This window comes from Corvus moneduloides, chromosome 1 (genome assembly GCF_009650955.1).
Source record: "Corvus moneduloides isolate bCorMon1 chromosome 1, bCorMon1.pri, whole genome shotgun sequence".
In the NCBI taxonomy this organism is placed as follows: Eukaryota; Metazoa; Chordata; class Aves; order Passeriformes; family Corvidae; genus Corvus; species Corvus moneduloides.
Window position 1 is genome coordinate 115,416,600 of NC_045476.1, and position 21,316 is coordinate 115,437,915.

The 21,316-nt window shown below is 39.4% G+C and overlaps 2 protein-coding genes across 2 annotated transcripts in view; one reads left to right on the forward strand and one right to left on the reverse strand.

Moving 5' to 3' along the window:
• OSBPL1A (oxysterol binding protein like 1A) overlaps positions 1 to 334 on the reverse strand; it is an 80,480-nt gene extending 80,146 nt beyond the window's left edge. The window contains exon 1 of the mRNA XM_032123686.1: positions 33 to 334. The gene's annotated coding sequence lies outside the window, so the exon portion shown is untranslated. The remainder of the gene's footprint in view (positions 1 to 32) is intronic.
• A 6,257-nt stretch (positions 335 to 6,591) lies between these two features.
• On the forward strand, positions 6,592 to 20,123 carry IMPACT (impact RWD domain protein). Its single transcript, XM_032123772.1, has 11 exons — positions 6,592 to 6,796; positions 7,622 to 7,750; positions 8,479 to 8,531; positions 8,817 to 8,879; positions 10,981 to 11,066; positions 12,643 to 12,771; positions 13,062 to 13,156; positions 15,376 to 15,449; positions 16,969 to 17,059; positions 18,998 to 19,132; positions 19,381 to 20,123. Exons 1-11 carry the CDS (start codon positions 6,761 to 6,763, stop codon positions 19,450 to 19,452), a joined length of 963 nt encoding a protein of 320 aa, XP_031979663.1. The 5' UTR covers positions 6,592 to 6,760; the 3' UTR covers positions 19,453 to 20,123.
• The last annotated feature ends 1,193 nt before the right edge of the window (positions 20,124 to 21,316 follow it).

A 21,316-nucleotide genomic window follows, 5' to 3' on the forward strand; every position in this document is an offset into this window, starting at 1 on the left:
AGGAGGAGGAGGAGGAAGGGGCACCCACGCACAGCAGCAAGCGACGATACCACTTCCCAAGGGCCAGAGACCACCCCGGCCCCCGCCTCTAAGGCCGCCTCTGCTTCGTGATTCGAGCCGATCCCGGCTTTGGGCCGTCCCCACAGCCCGCACAACAGACTCCTGAGGGGGGAACCTGTGACACCCCCACCCCCGAACACGCTCCGGGCGGCTGCGGGGGAGAGGCGGCCACGGCAGCAACAAAGCCAACGCCGCCACGGGAGGGCGGCGCATCCCCCGCCGGCCCCGCCACGGAAGGAAACCCGCTCCGGGCGGGCGGGCTGACCCGCCGCCGGCCTCGCCTCGCCCCGCGAGCTGCCGCCGCCGCCCCGCGCTGTGCTACGCGCACCGGGGGCGCTTACATGTGACCGGCAGCGGCACCGCGGCAGCTCCCCGCCGCCGCGCAGGCCGGGCGGGGCGGGACGGACAGGGCTCCGCCCGCCTGGCCGCCGCACCGCCCCCGTGACCGAGACCGGCACCGGGACAGGGACCGGCCAGGCGGGCGCCCCATACGGGCAGGCTCTGGGGGTCCATATCTCGCCACAGCGCGGCCAGAAAGCCGGGAGGAGTGAAGCAAGGGCCCGGCGAGGGCGCTGCGTCCGCCCTCTGAGAGAAACGGACCCGCACCGGGCGCAGCCGGCGGCGGCCGCCCTGCCCTGGGAGGGACAGGGACTCCTCCCGGGGCTGCCCCGTGCCCGCTGCGGTTTGGTGTCGCACTCGTTTCAGTCGTGCCCAGCGACAGGATGAGGAGCAATGGCCGTAAACTAAAACACACGAAGTTGCACCTCAACGTGATGAAGAACTTCACGTTAAGGGTGTCAGAGCGCTGGAACAGGTGCCTAAGGAGGTCATGGAGTCTCCCTCTCTGGAGACATTCCAAACTCACCGGGACGCGTTCCTGTGTCACCTGGCGCTGGGTGACCCAGACTTGGCAGGGGGTTGGACCGGATGATCTCCAGAGGCCCTTTCCAACGCATGTGAGTGCCCGGGCTGCGGGTGCACGGCCTTGGCTCCGCTCTGCCCGGGGAGCTCCCCCGGCAGGGGCGGGACGCAAAGACGCCGACAGGCGTTCAGAGAGATGGGGGCACAAACCGGCCTCAAAGAGGACTGTAACACTACGAGAATGGTGCATCGCCAGAGAGGGGAAAAGGAAATCGCTTTGGTGGCTTATACAACCGTGTGGAGGTGAAAGAAAATTGTGAATACACACACTGCTTCTAAGAACAGCATAGCAACCTAAAAGAGAAATTGGGTGCTACCAGGGACAAAAAGTGAAGTACTCACTTTTTTCAAGGTCTTTTGGTCCACCACTCCTTTCCCTCTGTTTGTCCTACCCTTTTTTATTCACTACACCTTTCACCTGAAGCCAAGAGCTAGCACCTTGTTTTTCTGCCTTTTTATGTGAGAGGGGTTGCGTTTTGAAAACTCCTACAGTGCCTTTGAAATCCTGCAAGAATTTATTAAGGGAGCAGGAAAGCTTTGCAGTGTTGTGGCATGACCAAGTCTGTGTCATATGCAGAAGGAGCACTGAAAAGGCAGGGCAGGAGCCACAGGTGCCATGACAAACCACCACAGAAGATTAGGATGAAACTTCTGTTCCAAAAGTGAGCAAGTTTAAACCTGAGCAATTCTTGTGAAACTCTTAAGGCATAGATAATGAGGCAAGCTTCATTTTTCTGCATTGTCTGTAGTGAGATATATTTTAATATTCGAAGAATGACATACCAAAAAGAAGAAAAGGAACACTTCCATACTTGCAGAGATAACACAAATGTATCATGTTTGGACTTCTGCTGCCTTTTGTTACTTTTAATTGGTTTATCTTAAGAGATCTGCTTCCAGCAATGCTTTAGTAAAAATTATATAACATCTGAGAGGCTTCAGGGAAGGATCACATTGGCTTTCTTGTCTTAGGAGCAGGACTTCAAGTTGCTGCCCTTACCTTCAAAGCACTAGCTGCGTTATCCCCACATACCTTTACCTTTATTTCTTCCTCTTGCTTCTGACTTTGAGCCATCTTTCACAATGCCATAAATGCTTTAAGCAACCTCACAATAAAACCTTTTCCTGTTTTGTATTTATTTTGCATACATGAATGCAAAATTAAAATATGTATATTATCACCTTTTATTTCTTACAAATTTTATAATGAAATAGAGATATTGCCGCCCACCTACTCTATAACCCATTGCAATGCAACACAGAGTTTACAGTTCAGTTTCACCCTTCGGCCAGTCAATGCAGGGTTTTTCTCTGAATCTGGGTAAGAAAGGCCTGAAAACAAATAACCTAATAAATTTAATGTTTTAAAAAGACAGAGTAAAGACCAACAGAGATAGCAAATAAATCAGAAGCCATGATGTCCACATTCCTGCAGCATTGGATTGACCCTGGATGGACTTCTCTCATGGCAGGCTGTACATATCCCAGCTCTGGAGAAAGGCTCCTCTTTGGTTGCAGTATTTTCGTTTTCTTACAAGAAAATAGCCATTCATAAAGGATGTTCATGAGATAGGTTCACTCCTTGCTATGCTTCTAGATAAAGGCAAGGCCATGCACGTGGTGTAATTGCCTGCACTCTGTGCCAAGGAGCTGGTGGAGTTAATCCTGCTTCCAAGGGTTTTGTGCACCACAATCCAGGCCTGAAGGCAGTGCAGCACAGCACACACCTGGGCCTGCTCCAGTAACTGTACTGTGAATCACCAACCCCTGGATGTACAGTCCTCTCCTGGCCAGGATCACTACACTCCCCCTGCTTCCACTGTCCTCAAAGAGTGTCTATTTTTCACCCGTGTCTTGCCTCCTTGCACATCCCAGAGTAATAATGAGCCAGTGCATTTGGACTTTGAAGTGTGGAAATGAGAAAAAGAGTGTTGCTGATATCAAGGTTTTGTTCTAAGTGTCTTTCCCCTGGTTTGTTTCTTTTTTTCATGTCTTTCCTTTTTCAGATAACCTGCTGAAATTAGTGATTCAGAAAGCATGAAAGGTGTCCCATCTTAGGGCTGAGCACACTGGCAAACAGCCTTGCACAGAACTCACTGAACTGTCTGGGATTTTCACAGAATAGTATTTTTTATATCCTTTCGGGTTCTGTGATGGGGCAGCCCTTATGGCGCTGAGACTTTGTGTTCTTCCTCTTCAGACTACAGCATACTGGTCAAATTTGAGATATATGACTGGGCAAGGGAGTGCACACAGGAAAATGAGAAGTGAAAGTAATAAATGATACATGATGGATTGTATGTTTGTTTTCACGCAGTAACGTGTTAAATGACTGTGTGTTTGTTAGCTCATGAGCAGTCCTGAAAATTTGCTCCTTAGCAGCTTTCATGCAGCCCTGGTGCACTTCTTGAGGAAACTGCTCCTCAACTCTGAAAAGCACAGGTCCTTGCCCTATTTCCATACTGATTTTATTTGTTTGTGGATCTCTCTGTATTACCATGGGCAACTGCCAGTGAGTGATAGAAGCAAATGTTCATGTTGTTCTGAACTGCCTGCAATAGGAATTCTTGCAGATGTGAGTCTGCTGCTGAGTTTCTTTCATACTTTGCAGGAAATAACCATAAAATGTGAATTTGTGGATGGTGTGAGTTGGATTGCCTCCTGAGCTGAGAAATGCTTTTTGCTGATCAAAGCAGCACTGAAGCAAGCTCAGGTAGTTTCTGAGGTATCCTCTAGCAGGGAAAAAAATACTGTAAGAGAGAAGAGTTCCTTTTAACATGCCCATTTTTTATCTGAATGCAAGTATGGCAGGAGAAAATGGGAGAATTCACTGCTGGTCCTCTTCTCTCAGGAGGCTCCTAAAGTCTGCTAGTAGTTATACTTCATAGAAAAGCTTTTGGATTTCTGTAGCTCTGCAGAAGGCAACTGTACCCTGCTATAGCCAGCACAAAAACAGGGTTGTGGCTATATGAGAAGAAACATTTCTAACCAAGGTGTTAAGTCCCCTTGTACATGTGCTTCTCCTCAGTCTTACCAGACATGTAGTTTTAGACCAAGAATCAGGTTTGTTTAACGCACTTTCTTGTTCTTGTCACTGAATCAGTTTGGTTCAGTTTTAGTTCCAAAATAATAAATCAGCTGTATATGGAGAGTTGAACCTTATAGCTAATTTATTGTGGTCAGTTTAGACCACAGTCTAGCTAAATGCATCATTGTGGAACTGAAATCAGCTGAATTACTTTGTCCTCAAATGGATAAATGCTCATTATTGGATGACCCAATTAAGATTTCTATTATAGAATGAGATTTCTTTTGAATGTAGAGTAGAATTGGAGCATTAAAGAGAATTTAGTATTTTGTTGATGAGAAACTATAGCAAAATGCTCTCCTTGAGCTATTCTTAAGACACTACTGGAAGAGTCTCAGTAGAAGAAAATCCTGCCCAAAACCAGAGTACAGAACTGAGGGCATTAATCAGTAGTACACGACATGACATGACACGACATGACCTTGTCCTTATTTGTTCTCAATCTTCCTCTTCCTTTTATTGTACAGAAGACGTTGAAAATGCATCATGTTGTTTGAACTGTTGTATGCAAAATAAAGCAGGGCTATGGATATTTTACTCAAACCTTAATTCTTCTGTATTTCTTAGTTCTGTGTTTTTCACTTATTTGTGATTCAGTCCTGCCTGAATGAATATTATTTATATCTTGCTTACGTTTTTGTGCTCCAGTATTAGATTCTAGTTGCAGAAGGGAATGAGTAATTACCCAGTGTATTATCTTGCCCTGACAAAACAGAATAAAGAATTTGAATTCAAGGTAGTGATTTGGGCTGCTTCCTGACCTCAGGGTTTTCTTGGCTTAATTGATTTGACTTGAGCTTTAAATGTTTTTCTTTGCTATCTGTGGTTTACAAAGACTGAACTGATGGACCAAAGGTTAGACTTTGTAACCGTTTTAAATATCAAAGTTTAAGCATAGCTGGGAAGTGTATCCTTTTGGGAGATGCCTCACTATAAGGAACAGTAAGGTCCAGTTATGTACTAAAAAAATACCCCAAATAGTTTAGTAAACTCTACTGTACTGATATCCTTCATTTGATGTGTATTTCATATCTGCTTTAATAGAATGTTTCAGACAGACAAAGACATTAATTATCTGGTAAATACTCCTGTGCACCATATCAGTTCAGCTACTCTGTTACTGATTTAGTATCTATAAACATGCTGGAGATTCATTAGCCACATTTATCTCCATTTCTGTTTAATAAGACTTGTCACAAATAAAAATGACAATGAAAGGAAATTAGCGAGTCCTCTGAAATCTGTTAGGTCTACAGTCCATACAGCTTTTGTGATTTATTCTCTGTGCCCCCTTATCTGGAGCAGTTTCTTCCTGGCCCAATAGTAGATTGCTGAAGTCTTTCATAGCAATGCTTTTATGACTTATAGACAAGTCATAAAAAACGGCAATAACATTTTTGAGCTATTTAATAACAAAAAATGTGTATAGTAATGTAACTCACTTGTTCAGCTAAGTCAAAACTAGCAATTTACAAAGCACAAGCACTATAGAGAGATTGCTGTTAGGAAGTTTAAGTCCTGTCATAGCTGTCTCTTTAGATTTATAAGGCAGTTTAGTATTAGGATGAACAGATGGAGCACCATCTTTTCTAGGTCCTTATGGAGTAAAGCTTTCAGTTATGTCTTGGTCAGAAGGCAGTTGTTTAAACAATACACTCACTCTGTCTATGTCTCTCTCTCTTTTAAAATTAACTGGAATACGTGACTTTGTCTGATAAAATGTGCATTTTTGTCATGTTCTAAGACTGGGTATATTCTTTTTATTATAATTTCAAAAATAATGAAACCAACTGTGTCTGTGACACTGAAAACAAAGACTTCTATTCACTAACTCTGAAATAATTTCTGTAGAACCACTGTGCAACCAGTTCTCCATCCAGGATACACGTAGTTGATATCACAGTGCTAGTTTTCTCCCTACTCAGTTGCATCCTGGGTGTTTTTAATGTTGTTGTTGTTGTGGGTTGTTCGTTTGTTTTGGTTTTTGTTTTGTCTTTAGAACGCCTGCCCTGATTGTCAGAATCATTCTGAACTCTAATCCTGTTCTCCTGAACGGGCGCAAATTCTCTAAGCTTTCGAGAAGGGCAAAACGAAGTTTACCTTGAATTCTTCCCAACTGTGTTAGTATAAAATCACACTGGAAGGAAACATAAACTACAAAACCTGCAAAAACGGTGAACCCATGCTTTGCGTGCAATGAGATCTTTACTGATCAGTGCCGTCTCTAAAAGAGATGCCACAAACTTGCCCAAGTTAAATGAAATAAATGGATTTAGAGAAATGACATGAAATGTCATTAATGTAATGAAAACTGCTTGGAACACCTGTTACTCTTTTAAATAATTTTTAAAGGGAATTGTGTAGTTATGTCAATCGTTCATTCCGAGTGCCATAAATGCAAGGTGAAAACGGCTGCATCACTAAAATCCTCACTGAAACAGAACTGCTTACACACTTCAATTTAAAAATCGGATGTAAGAAATAAGGGAAAACTATTCAGGAGGGATATAATGAAGGTTGTGTAGCAACCCGAGACACGACTACACCGCCCGCTCCCCCCGTCCCTGCAGCGGAAGGAAGGGCCCTCAGCGTCACCCCACGGCTGCGCACACGGCCCGGCGCCGGGCTGCTCCCTGGGCTTTTCCCTCCTTCTCCTTCTCCTTCCCTTCCTCCTCTATCCCTCGAGTCCCGATGGCGGCGAGTGACACGGAAAGGGCCCAGCAGCAGGTGAGCGGCGGAGGGGGCGAGGGGGCTGCGGGGAAATCGGTGACTTCAGGGAGCTCCTGGTGAACCCCGGCCCCTGAGCGGCTCCGTGCCCGCTGTGGCTCTGCATCGCCGATCCAATTCAGGTGTTTCACTTCTAGGTGGAAGGCACTTCTCCGGTTTTTCTTTATAGAATTTGCTGAATATCCGCTCTTCCTCAGGAAGAGCTTAGTGCCAAACCCTCGGGGTCTTTCTCCTGCGGGGGTCCCACCTAGCCAGGATCAGCACCGATTGGGAGCTGCAGGGAACGTGTTGGCATCTGCTCCCTGTCATTTTGCTCACCTGGTCACTGCTGAGAATGACAGGATTGTCCTCAGAAATTCAAAAACGTCTGTGTGTGAGAACTGAGCGAAGGCTACTTACAAAATCACAGAGTCAATTTTGTTGGAAAATATCTCTGAGATCATCGAATCCACCCTGTGGCCGAACACCCCACCAAGTCAACTAGACCACGGCACTAAGTGCAGCGTCCAGTCTTTCCTTAAACGCCTCTGGGCACTCCACCACCCCCCTGGGCAGTCCATTCCACTATCTAATCACCCCTTCTGTGAAGAAACTCTTCCTAATCTCCAGCCTAAACCTCCCCTGGTGCACCTTAAGTCCTGTGAGTCAGGACTGGATCCCTAGTACTTATGGCCTTCCAGTGCAGTGAATCTGGTCACATCTGTTGATAACTTGTAGAAGAGCAAGACTTTAAAAAGATGAAAAGATGATTGGCACACAAAGTTGTGTGGGCTTTATGGGGGGGGGGGGGGTATTTACTTTTGCTTTTTTTTGTTTTTTTCTTAGATTGATGAAATTGAAGCCCTTTCATCAATCTATGGTGATGATTGGTGTGTTGTTGATGAAGATGAAAAAATCTATTGCATTAAGATTAGTGACTGTCTGGATCAACCAAAATGGACCCTCTGTTTGCAGGTATAGTGGTGGGAAGAAGTTTAACTAAGTTTTGCAGTTGGACTGATGCAGGTGAAACGCTTTAAATATGGTTTATTATCAACTCACATGCATTAGGAAGCTTGTGGATTGGAGTCTGTGATAAGACTTTTCAGTGATTGTTCCTGTAAAACATTGGTGTGCTTGTGATATATTCAGTGGTTGCGTATCCTAATTCCACATCTGAGCAAAGCATGTCAGTGTATTTCACCAAAGACTGATTTCTGAAATATTTTTTACATCGACTTTGTGCCTCAGTGACTCTGCTGCATTTGCTTCTAGATTTGCTTTCTGGAAAGTGTTGAGACAAAACAAAGTTTGGATTAACTTAATTGATCCAACTCCTTACTTTATGTTTTCAGAACTGGAAGCAATAATTTACTTAGCATAAGAAACATTGAAATGTCTACTTAGGGAAGTCCAGTGCCACTTACTTAAGTCCAGTAATCATGTGTGCAGCTTTTTTCAATTTTTTTCTGTACTTTATTTTGCATCTGTATAAATTGCCCCATGAAACATTTTTGTATGCATTACCATTATTGGAATTTAAAATGCAAATATTCGGTTGTTGTTATTCTGTGACAACATACCCAAGTGTTTTCTTCATTTGTAACATGAATTGTAGTCCTAGTGCTTGACATCAGAGTCCTTCAGTAAAGCTCAGCAAGCTGAGGGTAGTCCAATGAATACATACCCTGAATTTCTTTCAGGTGATTTTGCCTCCAGGATATCCAACTGCAGAGCCACCTATTTATCAACTAAAGTAGGTGAAGTTTTCTGCAAACGTTTGTGTTTTCTGAATTGACACTGTTAATTGTTTATCTGTAAGTGGAAGTTTAGTTAAAATGCTCCTTGAATTAAAGTACACTGGGAATGGGGGATGTTTCCAGCAAGGATATTCTATTCTTTATCTTGCTTTTTCCAAGATGTTTACAGCTAGAATCTTTATGGTTGGCAAAGTTATATTTTCAAGGTGTTCACCACGTTTACTTGGGAATGTTGGAAGCAGCATATAGCACAATTTTCATTGCATTTCTTTTCATTCTAGTGCCCCTTGGCTTCGAGGACAGGATTATACAGAACTAGCAAATAGCTTGGAAGAAATATATGTGTAAGTCCAAGACTGTGGAATAAAGTAAAAGGAGACAATGTATTTTCAGTTTCTATCTATTCTGCACTTGAATGTTGAAACACAGGATGTGAAAACATTTTGTTGTGTCTATGAGCGTAAGTGGCATACCAGTTTTTCTTAAAAGCTAAGGGATAAGTAGGTTTTAAAATAAACACATGCAGAATCTATTAACTGGAATCTGGAGCATCGTGGACTGTTTATTATCACAGTGTGCAGCTAACAACAAGGCATAATGAAAGCATAACAGCATTTAGAAATACTCAAATTACATGATTTTGAATCGCTGTGAAAGTGGGATAGAAAATATAGTAATTTTATATGGTTTATTTATTTCTTTCAGATCCCAAAGATAATATAAAATAAATGGGGGAAAAAAAAAAGTACAGTCTTGCCCTAGATACTGAAATCTGAGCATCTTGCATAAGAGATGTTTTTTTAACGCCATAAGGAAGAGAGCACTTAGCTTGCATAAGGGTTTTTTACTTTGATTAACTGGGTTTTTTAGCTAATTAAGCAACAGCTCATTTAAACAAGGAAAATTTAATTTGAAGTGTTAAAAATGCACAAGGATTTTAAGTGAAAAGTTCTGTGTGATCACATTCACTACAGTTGTTCAGTGGAGCAAAAAGGACAGAGGTTGTCCTTAATGCTGTCCAGATTCAAAGGATCTGATGGAGTCTCTACCACAGGTAGAGCTGCTGTAGGGAGTTATTTAAAGACCTGAGCATCCAGCACAAGTTGGCATGTGAGGGCTCTGAGCATGGTTCTTTTTTTGTTCTCCCCTCTGCAGTCCCATAGGCTGTTGAATTGTACTAGTTCAGTCCCTTGCAGCTCCCTTCTGTCTGTATCAGCTGCTGTTCAGAGCCCTCGCTGGTCTGCTCTCACTTTGTTAGTTCCTCAGGAAGTGAATGTATTTGGGCCTTATATGTCATTTTAGATTGTTGAAAAACCTGGAGTAGTCACTGATGTGCACAGTATTTGTGAAAGCCTTTTATCTATTCAATGTCTGCATGGTTGTCAGATGAACAGAGATACTCTGCATCGTTCACATTGTATTTGACCAGGTTTCTAGTCCCTAGGGATCTAAGTTGTGAAGGTCTGCAGTCTAAACCAATGTGAACTATACTGTCAATTGCTATGGAAAAAATGGATCACTACAGGTCACAAGTCTGTTTTGGGAGACACGAAGTGTAATTTACAACTCTTCAGAAACCGTAATTGGATGATGGCTGGACAAATTGCTATTTACTTTCATAAAGCAGGGAAATTTTATTCCTTTTATAATCTTTTTCATTCCATCACTAAAAAAAAGTCTTCAGGTATTAAAGCAGTGCTTCGATACAATAAGCAGTGTGAAATCATGGTGTTGATTTGTTCTGGAGTCTGTCTGGATTTTGCAGTCAGAGCTACAAGTTCATGAAATCCTTATTTTTGCTTGAATATTTTTCTTAAAATATGTATGTTTATTTGAATTTGATTGTTTCCACAGCCGTGCTGTATATGTTAAGCAAAGTTTAAAGATGTAATTTTGTTACTTACCTGGTGCCCAGATGGTGGCAGTAAGAATAAAATTAATGAGAAACCATGAGATATCTACAGCCCTAAATCTTTAGTTTTGTTTCTTAGACGAACAGGCACAGTTTATAACCGTTACAACCATTTGAAACGTGTTTTGAGTTGTTTGGGTCCTGCTGCACAAAAAGGAAGCATTCCTTAACTCCTAACATGCATATATAAAACGTGCTCATCCCATCCTCCCCCAGTACCCTAATACACACCTGTGCCCCCTGAGGGATGCCTATTAGACCTAAATCTTTATCTCCCTGTGCTATAGCACTGCCTGTTACCCAAACTGTAGTGTTTCATTCCAGTGCTCCACTGACCTGCCATCATAGTCCACCAATATGTGTTTCACCCAGTGAGCTACTGAGACAGAACTCTACACAAGCCTGCCTAAGCTCTTTATCTCTCTAGCTTATGTTATATTTCTGTGTGTCTGAAATCTGTATGTTATTTGATGTACTTTCCAAGTGAAATCTGTAGAAGTGATTCTTCATTTACCATGAGTTTTTACTTCCAGACAGAACCTTGGTGAAAGTATATTGTATTTATGGGTGGAGAAGATACGAGAAGTTCTCATACAAAAGGCACAGTCTTCAGATCCAGGTACTTCAGCAAATACTTGGGGTTTTCATTTTCCTTCTTGTTCCACTGCAAAGTAAGATTTCATACAAGTTAGCTTATGCCCACTTTTGAATTGGATCTAAATATCAGGAAACAGTCTCCAGTGTCATGGCTTACTGTTTTACAGTGGTAGTGTCCCTTTTAAAAAAGCAGTAGGGAAAAGAAGGTGTAGGTGGCCTGTGAACAAAGTCCTCAGTTTTCTCAGGAATGCAGTTACTTGTATGAAAGGACAGTGCTGCCCACAGGTGCATTATGCATTGTTCTGCAAATGAATAATTCATACCAGTAATTAACTTCTGGTGTTGAGTGCCCTGTTGGAGGATTGGGATTCAAGAGAAGATAAACTTCAGTGGAATATGCTGACAAATGACCAAGTATTCCATCATTTTACTTTTTCATCCTTCCATCAGTATCATCTACATCTATCTACATCATCAGTAGAGCTGCAGTGATTCTTCTGCTGTTACTCTTACAGAGTTTGTGTAAATTCACAGTTGTTCTTTCAAAAAATGGTGGGGGGGTGGTTTGTACATTAACATGCTAAATTGCTATGAAATGTGTCAGTGACATGCATGCATGCACATATGGCAAAAGGAAACAGAACTACTTTTCTCTGTCGGGTTTTATCTTAGTCCTGTGAGAAATAAAAGTCTGAAGAGAAAAAAACTCATTTTCAGTGTTGTTCTAAGGTAAGGTCCAGTCTTAGTCTTTCCATAAACTGTGCATTTTGTTGCTACATCACAGACACTGGAGAAGTCATTTTTCACTACTGTGACTAAAGGAGTGGACACTGAGAAGTGAAAATTTTACTGACAGTATTGGAAGTTTGGGTATTTTGACCACAACCTTATGGCTTCCATTTTTGAGCATGCTTTATCACCCCTCTGTTTTTTGTGGAAAATACATACAAGCACATCATAGGCCCTCTAAATAGGAATCAAACTGTGGTATATTAATTTGGCTCTAAATCCAGATGTCAGAATCGTGTATATTTCCTCCTTTGTTATTGACTATTACTTTTTGGATGTTCTATGCATGAAGGAAAACAGGATTTTGGGAATCCCAGAATACTTGAAGCATGTTGAGAGGGATGTTTCAAATCTAATGATTTTATAACCTCATGAAGTAGCATTGAGCAGCAGTTCTACGTTTTTCCCTAGATGACCATTAAATGACTGTAGTTTTTGTGAAGCAGCAGCTTAATTTGATTGCTAAATTCAGATAAAAGGTAGCATCTTGACTGTTTAATGGAAATAGTAAACATGATTGTTCTTTTTTTTTTCTTAGAAATACTGTTAGTATTGAAACAGAAGATCTTATGGAAGGATCCCATAGTATGAGTATTTTATTTTTAATTCTCAGGAAGTTTTAAGTTAATACTGGGCTGAGTACTTTGGGTTTTGTTGTAATTAATGTTACTATTCTCCATTTAAAAATTCTTAATGTCAAACTGTTTTTAACTGAAAAGCCAGAGACTTTTGAGAAAAAGTGTTTGAAATTTTGTTTTGCTTGTCTTGCAAAAAATGTGTAATAAATTCTACTACTTGTATCTTAATAGAACCAGATATTAAGAAAACCACTGAAGAAGTTGATGAAGATGATGGAGATGATTTTCTCTTAGACTATCAGCCCGTTCAGGAAGATCAAAGTAAAATGTTAAATTACATGACATCTGAAAGTCAGGAAGGTAAAAAATATGCTCTTGTTAATTCTGTTGAAATAATTTAAAAGAGGCCTGAAGATTCTGCTTTTCTACTCAGCTTTAGAGTAAATCTAGTGACAATAGAATTATAATAAAGTTTAATAACAGTGATTAAAAAACGTAACATGCTTTTGGTGGGTTTGTCTGTTATTTTCTGTACTTCACTTTAACAAGTCCCTTTTTTTAAAGTTGAGGCATTCTTTACTTTTATAGCCACTTGCATTGTTTCTGTACTCTTAAAAGAAAAGAAACACTCTCTTGTTTGTGACCCACAGATGAAGAACTGCCACCCATACATCATGGAAACCCAATCACAGATCGAAGGAGCACTTTCCAAGCACATCTGGCTCCAGTGGTGACAACCAGACAAGTTAGTAGAGATCAGTTCTTCTCCTTTTGCCTTTACTGAAATACTTGGAATTTGCCAAATATGTTGGTCTGTCTGTTCTGTGCATCTTTCTGTGCTAATATTTTCCGAGTAGTTACTGGTGTCTTGCTTTCACTGTCAGCTGAATAATTCTAGATAACAGCTCTGCAATGCTTCCTGCTATTCTTCACCACTATGTGCATTAGATGAAAGAGAATAAGAACACTGTTATTTGACTTCAGGATGTTGGCAGGTTTATCATAACATATTTGGAAGTTTCTGAGTCTATCATGTGTTAGCTGGAAAAGGAATTAAAATGAGTTTATAAGTGTTTTCCCTCCTTCAGAAAGGAATTCTGTTGAAAAACACACTTGGATCGTGCATAAGTAAATCTTTATCATGACCTAATTGAGAGGGGTTTGGAGCTTCTTTTGTACATCACTTTCCATCTGTTACCATCAGCCTCCTTTGGTCATCCCTGTTTAGTGGGGAAACTACTGTTCTTTTTTTTCATTAACTCAAGAGTTAAACCTTGAGAGGATTTTTCTCTTTCTTTTTGTGCAATTTTAGGTTTTGTTTTAAGAATTTTTGGTAAGGGATTTTGTCAAGTGCTTCTTGAAGTTCCAGGTAAGCTAGGTCTACTACATGCTCAGTAACTATGAAAAAACATTGACATATTGACAGGGTTTTTGGCTGATTTCTGTGTAAAAAAGCTGTAACGTTTGAAGCTGTTGGTGGTTTTTTTGTTTTGTTTTTTTCTTCCCCCTCAGTAGTTTGCTTAGTATGGACATAAGAATTGGTCTCTGAATCCTAGCATCCCTTCTGGAGCACTTGGACCTTTCAAGTTCACATAGACTGTACATTTGTTTGGGTTTTTGTGTATGTAGGAACAATCTTGCTCACAAATCATGATAAAAGCATTTTGAAATGAAAAAGATATGTTAAGCCAATGATTCGCATTTCTTCCCTTTCTAAAGCAGCAGAGGTCATTTATATATATTAAAGAATCACTTAAAGAAGGTACAGCTGTAGCACAAAAATGAATCTTGAAAGTATGTTTTTAGGAATCTGGTAGCTGGCAAATAAGTAGTGTCAAAGGTGATGATCGTTTCATATGACTTGTGCTTTAAGTCCATGTATTGAAACTTACTGTTTCAACTTACTGTCCATGTATATGAAAGTGTATTAAGAAATACAAGTTGTCTTCCTTCAGCATTCAAAGTAAGGAGAAGACAGATGTCTGAAGCAATATTCTCCATTAATAATAGGATTTTTTTCATTGAGGTATCTTTTATTTGAGGTGATTCTTGTCGGTTGAATTTCTTCAAGAAGAATTGAAAATAGCACAGTATAGCTAGGGCAGATATTTAATATATCTGTTGATTACTCCTCTGAGACATTGGTTTTTGCAGGGAAGGTAATTTACTTGCCAGGCATGTTTTCCCAGACTTCTGCAATTTCAGTAATGCTTTATATTATGTACAATAATGATGTCTTAATCAAAAGCTCTTTTTTTTGCTAGACCCTTGGAACGGGTTGAACAATTGCTAGCATGTTTACTTAGAAACATATGATGAGCTGATACTGATAAATGTTTTGAATTTGGTACTTCTTAAGAGCAAAGAGATAGACATGGGAATATCTGTTTTCTGGGAAGTACTGACACTTTCAGACCGCTAATAGGACATTTTCTGGTTTTACTGTTCTTTCTGTGAAGTGGAAGCTGTGAAAAAAAGCATGTTTGAGGGAACAGGAAAAGCTTGAAATGTAGTAGGGCTTTCTAAACATAATGTTTTTGTGAAATAACTAAAAGCAGTGTGTAGTGGGAATATGTATGTCAAGTTGTGTTCTATTCCAGCTTAACTTATTATTAGAAGAGTAGGCAGGTGCAATTGATACTTAATACTGACTAAAAATATTTTCCAGATCTGTCCCTTGTTTAATAAAGCAATTTGACCCTTCTACATCTTGAGCAATAGTATGAATGTACACAATGTAGAAATTCAAGGGACAGGCTGTTTTCAGTATCCCAGAAAAATTGTTTAAAGCAAGTATGAGAGTACTGAGAAGCTGGTTTTTGAGTTATCATACTGAACATTTTATGTCAAAGCATGATATTGTTTCATGGTAGTGCTAGGGAAATGGTTTTTTAGCAGTGGTATTGAGAGGGATGTATGAAATCACTGTTACAAAAGGAGGGTTTTTTCTGTTGTTTTCTATAGGTAAAAAGAGTTCTTGAAAAATTATATGAGAACAAGAAAATTGCAAGTGCTACCCACAACATATATGCTTACAGGTGAGATACAAACAGTGATATTTTTTTTTTTTTTAGTGTTCTTTGACGGATGAGTGCAGGACATAATAAAGAAATTCCTTCCTACTAAATTTCCTTGCTGTTAAAAGAAATTCCTTGCTTTAGAGAGTAGGTTTCTTGTTTGTATGGTAAATGTTGCAGGTGTTATTTTGAATTTGAGGTCAATACAGTAGGAAAGAAGAATGTGAAGCAGCATTAGGAATAGAAAAAAAAAGTGGATTTGAACATGTGTTGGTATACTTTGTGTAGTATGTCTGAGCATGGAAATGTTACATCATCCTGAACTAAATGTGTTTTCACTTGGGTGAAGTAACTTCTTTTCCCCCCCCCCAACCTTGTATTTAGAAATAGCTGAAAATGTTCAATTGAAATAAGAGTCGAATCAGAAAGCCTGATGCAGACATCTGGCATACGAAGTTTCAGCTGAAATACAAGAAACTTCAGGGATTATGAGAAACAGGTAAAATTGAGTTTGGCAGTCATCTGCTTCTGGCAACTTTTGTGAACATAGCTTATGTGAAATGAATTGGTCACAGTCCAGATGCCAGTGTAGGTTTTCTGAGGAATGTGGCAGTAGAAGGGAGCCCTTTGATTACTGAAGGAACCAGTCATCTGAAAAAGCACGTACAGGTGCTGATCCATTCATGCCCATCCTGGTGTGATCCTAATGAAACATGAAATGAGAGCAAGTGAAAGCTTATTTTACCAAAAAGTAAAAGCTTCTACCTAAGTTAGAAGTTTCGGTAAAGAGGGCATTTCTGTTCTTACAGATGATGATCTGGCTTCTTTCACTCTTATTATCCAAATCCACTTGGAAAAAATAAAAAGGAACAAGCACATACTTACTGCTTCCTCTTTGTCATATAATAGTAGAAGCCTCTTTCTCATTGTGTCACCTGTAACTAAGTTCAGAACTTAGGAAATAAGTTGGTAACAAACCAACTTATTGCTCAGTAGACCTCTAAGCATTACTTCTGGAAGATTAGACCTGGGCAGCTGACCTTTTTATGAAACAATACACCCAAAAGTTTACTGCAGTGCCTCCTGAGGAGGGAGATGACATGGAGAATCCAAAGGCAAATTTCAGTAATAGTTTCATGTTGCTGCTGAAATACAGACCTAATTAATTATTCATAATGTTTTTGTCCAAGTTCTTCCAGCTTCTAGGTTTATACCATAATTTGAATCTGTATCTGATGGAGTTGGTTTCAGCTAGATGTAATAATTAGGCTAAAAGCCTGGGTATTTTTCTGTTTAGGGACTTTAAACTGGAGTTTACCTGAAGTGGCTAAAGTCTGTGTAAAAGCTTCTCAAAACTTATCCTACTGTACAGATAAACATTTGTGGTTTACCCTATGCCTCATCCTGTTTTCATGTAAATGTCTGTGGTAGAGAATTAGAACTGATACACATGTGTATGAAAGATCTGAGACTTTATTAATCATGTAGAAATGTTAGTTGATTGACATTTTAAAATCCATTTTATGTTTTCCTTGTATAGAATATACTGTGAAGATAAGCAGACATTCCTACAGGATTGTGAAGATGATGGAGAGACAGCAGCAGGTGGCCGTCTTCTCCATCTTATGCAGGTTGTAGAAATTAATCTTTGACTTCTGGAAATCTTGAATTGAAATTGATTTTAAAAATCACTACAATGTAAATAAGCTTGTAGAAGATTTTTTAAACTTTTGTTCTGCTAATAGCCAGCCAGGTGATTGCTTTCTCAAGGTGAAAGGAGAAACACAGACTGTAGCACTTACAAGTCTCGGAGCACAGAAATGAGTAATGTTTCATAGGTGGCAGGGATAGTTTGAATGGGTTAGAAGAGAACTAAGCTTTAATTCCTATGCTTCCTGTGTGGTGTAAGGTACACAGAAAATGAGGACTGGGAGGGCTGACTGTCAGAAAATAACAGCTGACCTGTGCACAACCTTCACGTGGTTTCCTCGAGTAGGCGTAATAAAGACACCGATATATGAACTTGCAGAGTAGAACTTCAAATACAAAAGGAGTGAAAGAGTTGTTTTGATCATTTAGTCTGTTTTGTTGTGCTATTTCCTGTTCTGGGTCCTTAGCCCTCATACTCGCATATATTTTAGTCTTCAAGGGTTGAAATAATACTTGGCTACTAAATGTGAGTTGAGATGGATAAATTTTGGTTCGAGCTGCAAGCCCTCGTAAAACCGTAATTAAAATAGCACAGCTACAGGGGACAGCTGGGTACATCTTAATGCTGTGCCTCAGGTCACTTAGCTGTGTAAGCAGACAATATATTTCTTTTTATTTTATATTGATGTCCTCTTTACAACAGGAACTTTATTTTCCTGTCCATTTCTTGCTTGAATGTTCTTTTGCTTAGTATGTTGCACTCTTATTCCTGGAGGCTCTCCTCCACCCACCAAGCTTCCTTTTTTTTTTTTCTGAAAAAAATATAATTGATGGAAACATTCTGACATTTTTAATTTTGAACTTTTTCAAACTTCCTAAATAACTCAAACCAGACTTGGGAAGGTTGAATAAATAAACAAGCTTAGGTTATGCAATATATGCTAGTATATATGCTAAGTGTGAAAACATTATTGCTCTGAAAATAATGCAAAGAAACAATTTGGCAGTTACTGTACTTCAGTTTGTTCTGAGCTTATCAGCTTTTCTTCAGCATGTTAATATGTGCTTTTGAAACTTGTCTAGGCACTTATTATTCCATAAAAATCCTGTTTAGAAAGTGACATAACAATCCTCTTTCAAATATGAATGTGTGATAGAGATCAGAAAAATCAGCCATAGGAAAAGATTGTAATAGTTTATAGGCTGATTTCTAGATATTCATAGATCTTGCAGTTTTTTTGTTTTGAGCTCTTATGACATATGGTTATGAAAATAAGGTGATTTAAAACATTTATTGTAGCTGAACTTACCAGGTTTTTTTGGGGGTTTTTTTTGCAATAGAAATTAATCTTTTTTCAGATAAGTCCAGCATTTCAAGATAGCACTTTCTAGTTACAAGAAACTATATTTTAGATTAGTACCATCCTGTTTACTGTCAGCAGTTGTTACATACAGATTTTATGGCAAATACATAAATGTAGAGTAGAAAATGCCTGTCATTGCCCCCAGTCCTTCTCATTTTAAAATTCTAAGAATATTTCTGTTTTCACAAACAATGATTGACTCTCCTAATAGTATTGTTCAAATTAGTCAGACACCTGTTTTGTTCTCCTTAACAGAGGTGATTAATGGTTGTTGACATGCACATGTTAACAGTACTAGCTTATGGCATTTTATTTATCCATATGTACGATGCCTGTGGCCTGGCCTAGCCTTATCCACCAACACTTCCAAAAATGTAAATAGACAATCAGCTTCATGACAGAGTAATAATTGATCATACCAAAGAATAAGAAATGTAACTCCGTAATTTTTTTGAATACAAGATAGTAGACCTTTTTTACGTTTCAAATTGGTGTCAGCAGTAAACCAGGTTCAATTAAAAGATAACAGCTTTTATTGCTTTCTTTTGTTCACAGATTTTGAATGTCCACAACGTGTTGGTTGTGGTGTCGCGCTGGTATGGAGGTATTCTCTTGGGACCGGATCGTTTCAAACATATAAACAACTGTGCAAGAAACGTCCTTGTGGAATACAACTATGTACCATCAACGGTATGTTCTGCCCTTAGAATGAAGGCATTTGCACGTGAACTTCTGTCAGTTTCCACCTTTAGATGAAGGCAGAAGAAAAGTAATACAACCTGTGTGAATGGATAAACATTATACAAGTCAAAATTTTCCTAAATCCCAATGACCTATGAATACTATTCATATTAAAAATAATTCTCATGGGTGACCTTGGGAGAATACTTGTGGTTTACAAGAATATTTTTTAAATTTTGAAATGCTTTTCATTTCAGGAAGAATCATCTAGACAAGCCGGAAGGAGCAAAAAGATAAGGAAGGACAACAAGAAGAGAACAGAACACTAATTTATTTTTAAAAAACTTCAAAAGATTATTTTGCACATATTTATATGAAAAGAAAACCTGGACCCTATTGCCTTATCTGATAGAATGGGCATGTTGTATACAGAAGAGAGTTCAGTAAAGCCATAGATACATTTTCATCTCGTTTTGTGAATTCTTCTGTTGTTCTGAAGTAGAGCTTAGACACGAGCTTTCTGTTTCTTACACATTTGAGCTCCTTGTTATGAGGACAGTGCAGCATCTGGAACCGTTGCTCCATCCCACCCCTTCCCACCAAACAACAGTTGACTAATTGAAAATGTGAATTTCTCATCTTCTCCATTCCTGGATTCAAATACCTGTCTTGTATTAGTAACTGAATTCTCCCGTTTGTTGTGCTGAGAGTGGGACTAGAGTCATTCATACACCAGGTCGCTTAAAAAGTTTTAGATGCTCTTGTGAAAGGAAAGAATGGGGTTGAGTGCTGTGTTTGGAGTGCCTGGTCCTGCTCTGGATCAGATGTTAGATAGGACCTGCTTGGTGGCATAAGACTGAACATGGGCAGTGAACTAAGAAATGTGATGGAACCACTACAAAATTTCTTAGATGATTGTTCTGTGAGAACTGACACTGTAAGAGCCTGCTGAAAAGATGAGAATTTTGTGTTGCATAATTAAAGGAACCGGTGAAATAGACCATACAGTCAGTGAGCAGAATGAATCCTCTGTCCTTTAAAATGTCTGGAAGTGGACCATCAAAGCGGAAATGCATTTTTATTTTCACACAATTTCTTTCTGAGAGAGCATGAGGTGCTGTGTAACTGTCTTGTGGACACTTTTGGTTAGAGAAGTTACTCTTCCTATTTTTGTTTGCAGGCATTTCCTAAGTTTAAACTTCCTTTATTCTAAGAAAAAGAAGATACAACAAGGGAAAGAGATTACAAAAATGTCTGAAAACAGCTCTTAACTTTTTTAATTCTGCTGGGTCATTAATTTTAATGTTGAACTGAAGCAGCAGTTTTAACCATTTTTGTTATCAGATACTATAAGGTTTTAAGACATACTGCCCACTTGTGGAAGAGTTACAAATTTCATTATCTGGCAAAAGAAAAAAAGAAAAGAAGCATTATGGAATTAATTTATACCCAAAGTACAATTGCCTGTAATAAAAATATGTCAATGAGAAATCAAACATTACCAGGAAAAGGTGAATAGTGCCTTTTGTCTTTCTGGCCGCTCTGTTGTCATATCTTTTTATTTTACTGTTTTTGCTTTGTTATTCTGAAAATCAGTCAGGAGTATAGCTGAAAACAGGTTAGCTATTACAGCATTAGAGTTTCCTACAAGGTAGTATGAGAATGATTTTTTTGGTTTTTGTGTTTCAAATGACCAGACCAAGAGTTTATATCTGCTCTCTGATTGGGGTACTTTGTTAGCTGAGTACCTTCTGAAGAGCTGCTTGGTGGTTTCACTATCAAATACTTCCTCTAAATGTCCTACATGCATCTGGAAATCTTCCAGATGATTGAAATAATACAAGTCACATTTTTAAAAGCCTAACTTTTAAAAGTGAAGATAATTGTCTTTCTTGCATCAGCATACCAATTCTGGACTGTTAGTAACTTCTTCATATTGTTTGTAGTTCAGGGTGGTGTTTCTACTGTTTAGTATGTGTCCTTCCTTAATGTGGGGGAAAGAAGGAAGGGAGAGAAAGATGGGACATTTACTTATGAATCCTTGCTATTCATTTATTGCCTAGCATGTCTATTTCAGTGAAAAATGAAGGCAGTCTAGTAGCTACTGTAATATTTTTCTAGCTAGATGTGTTCTAGACTGGTTTAATCATAGTCAGCCACGCACAAAAAATTCCGCTAAAAGCTCACGAAGTG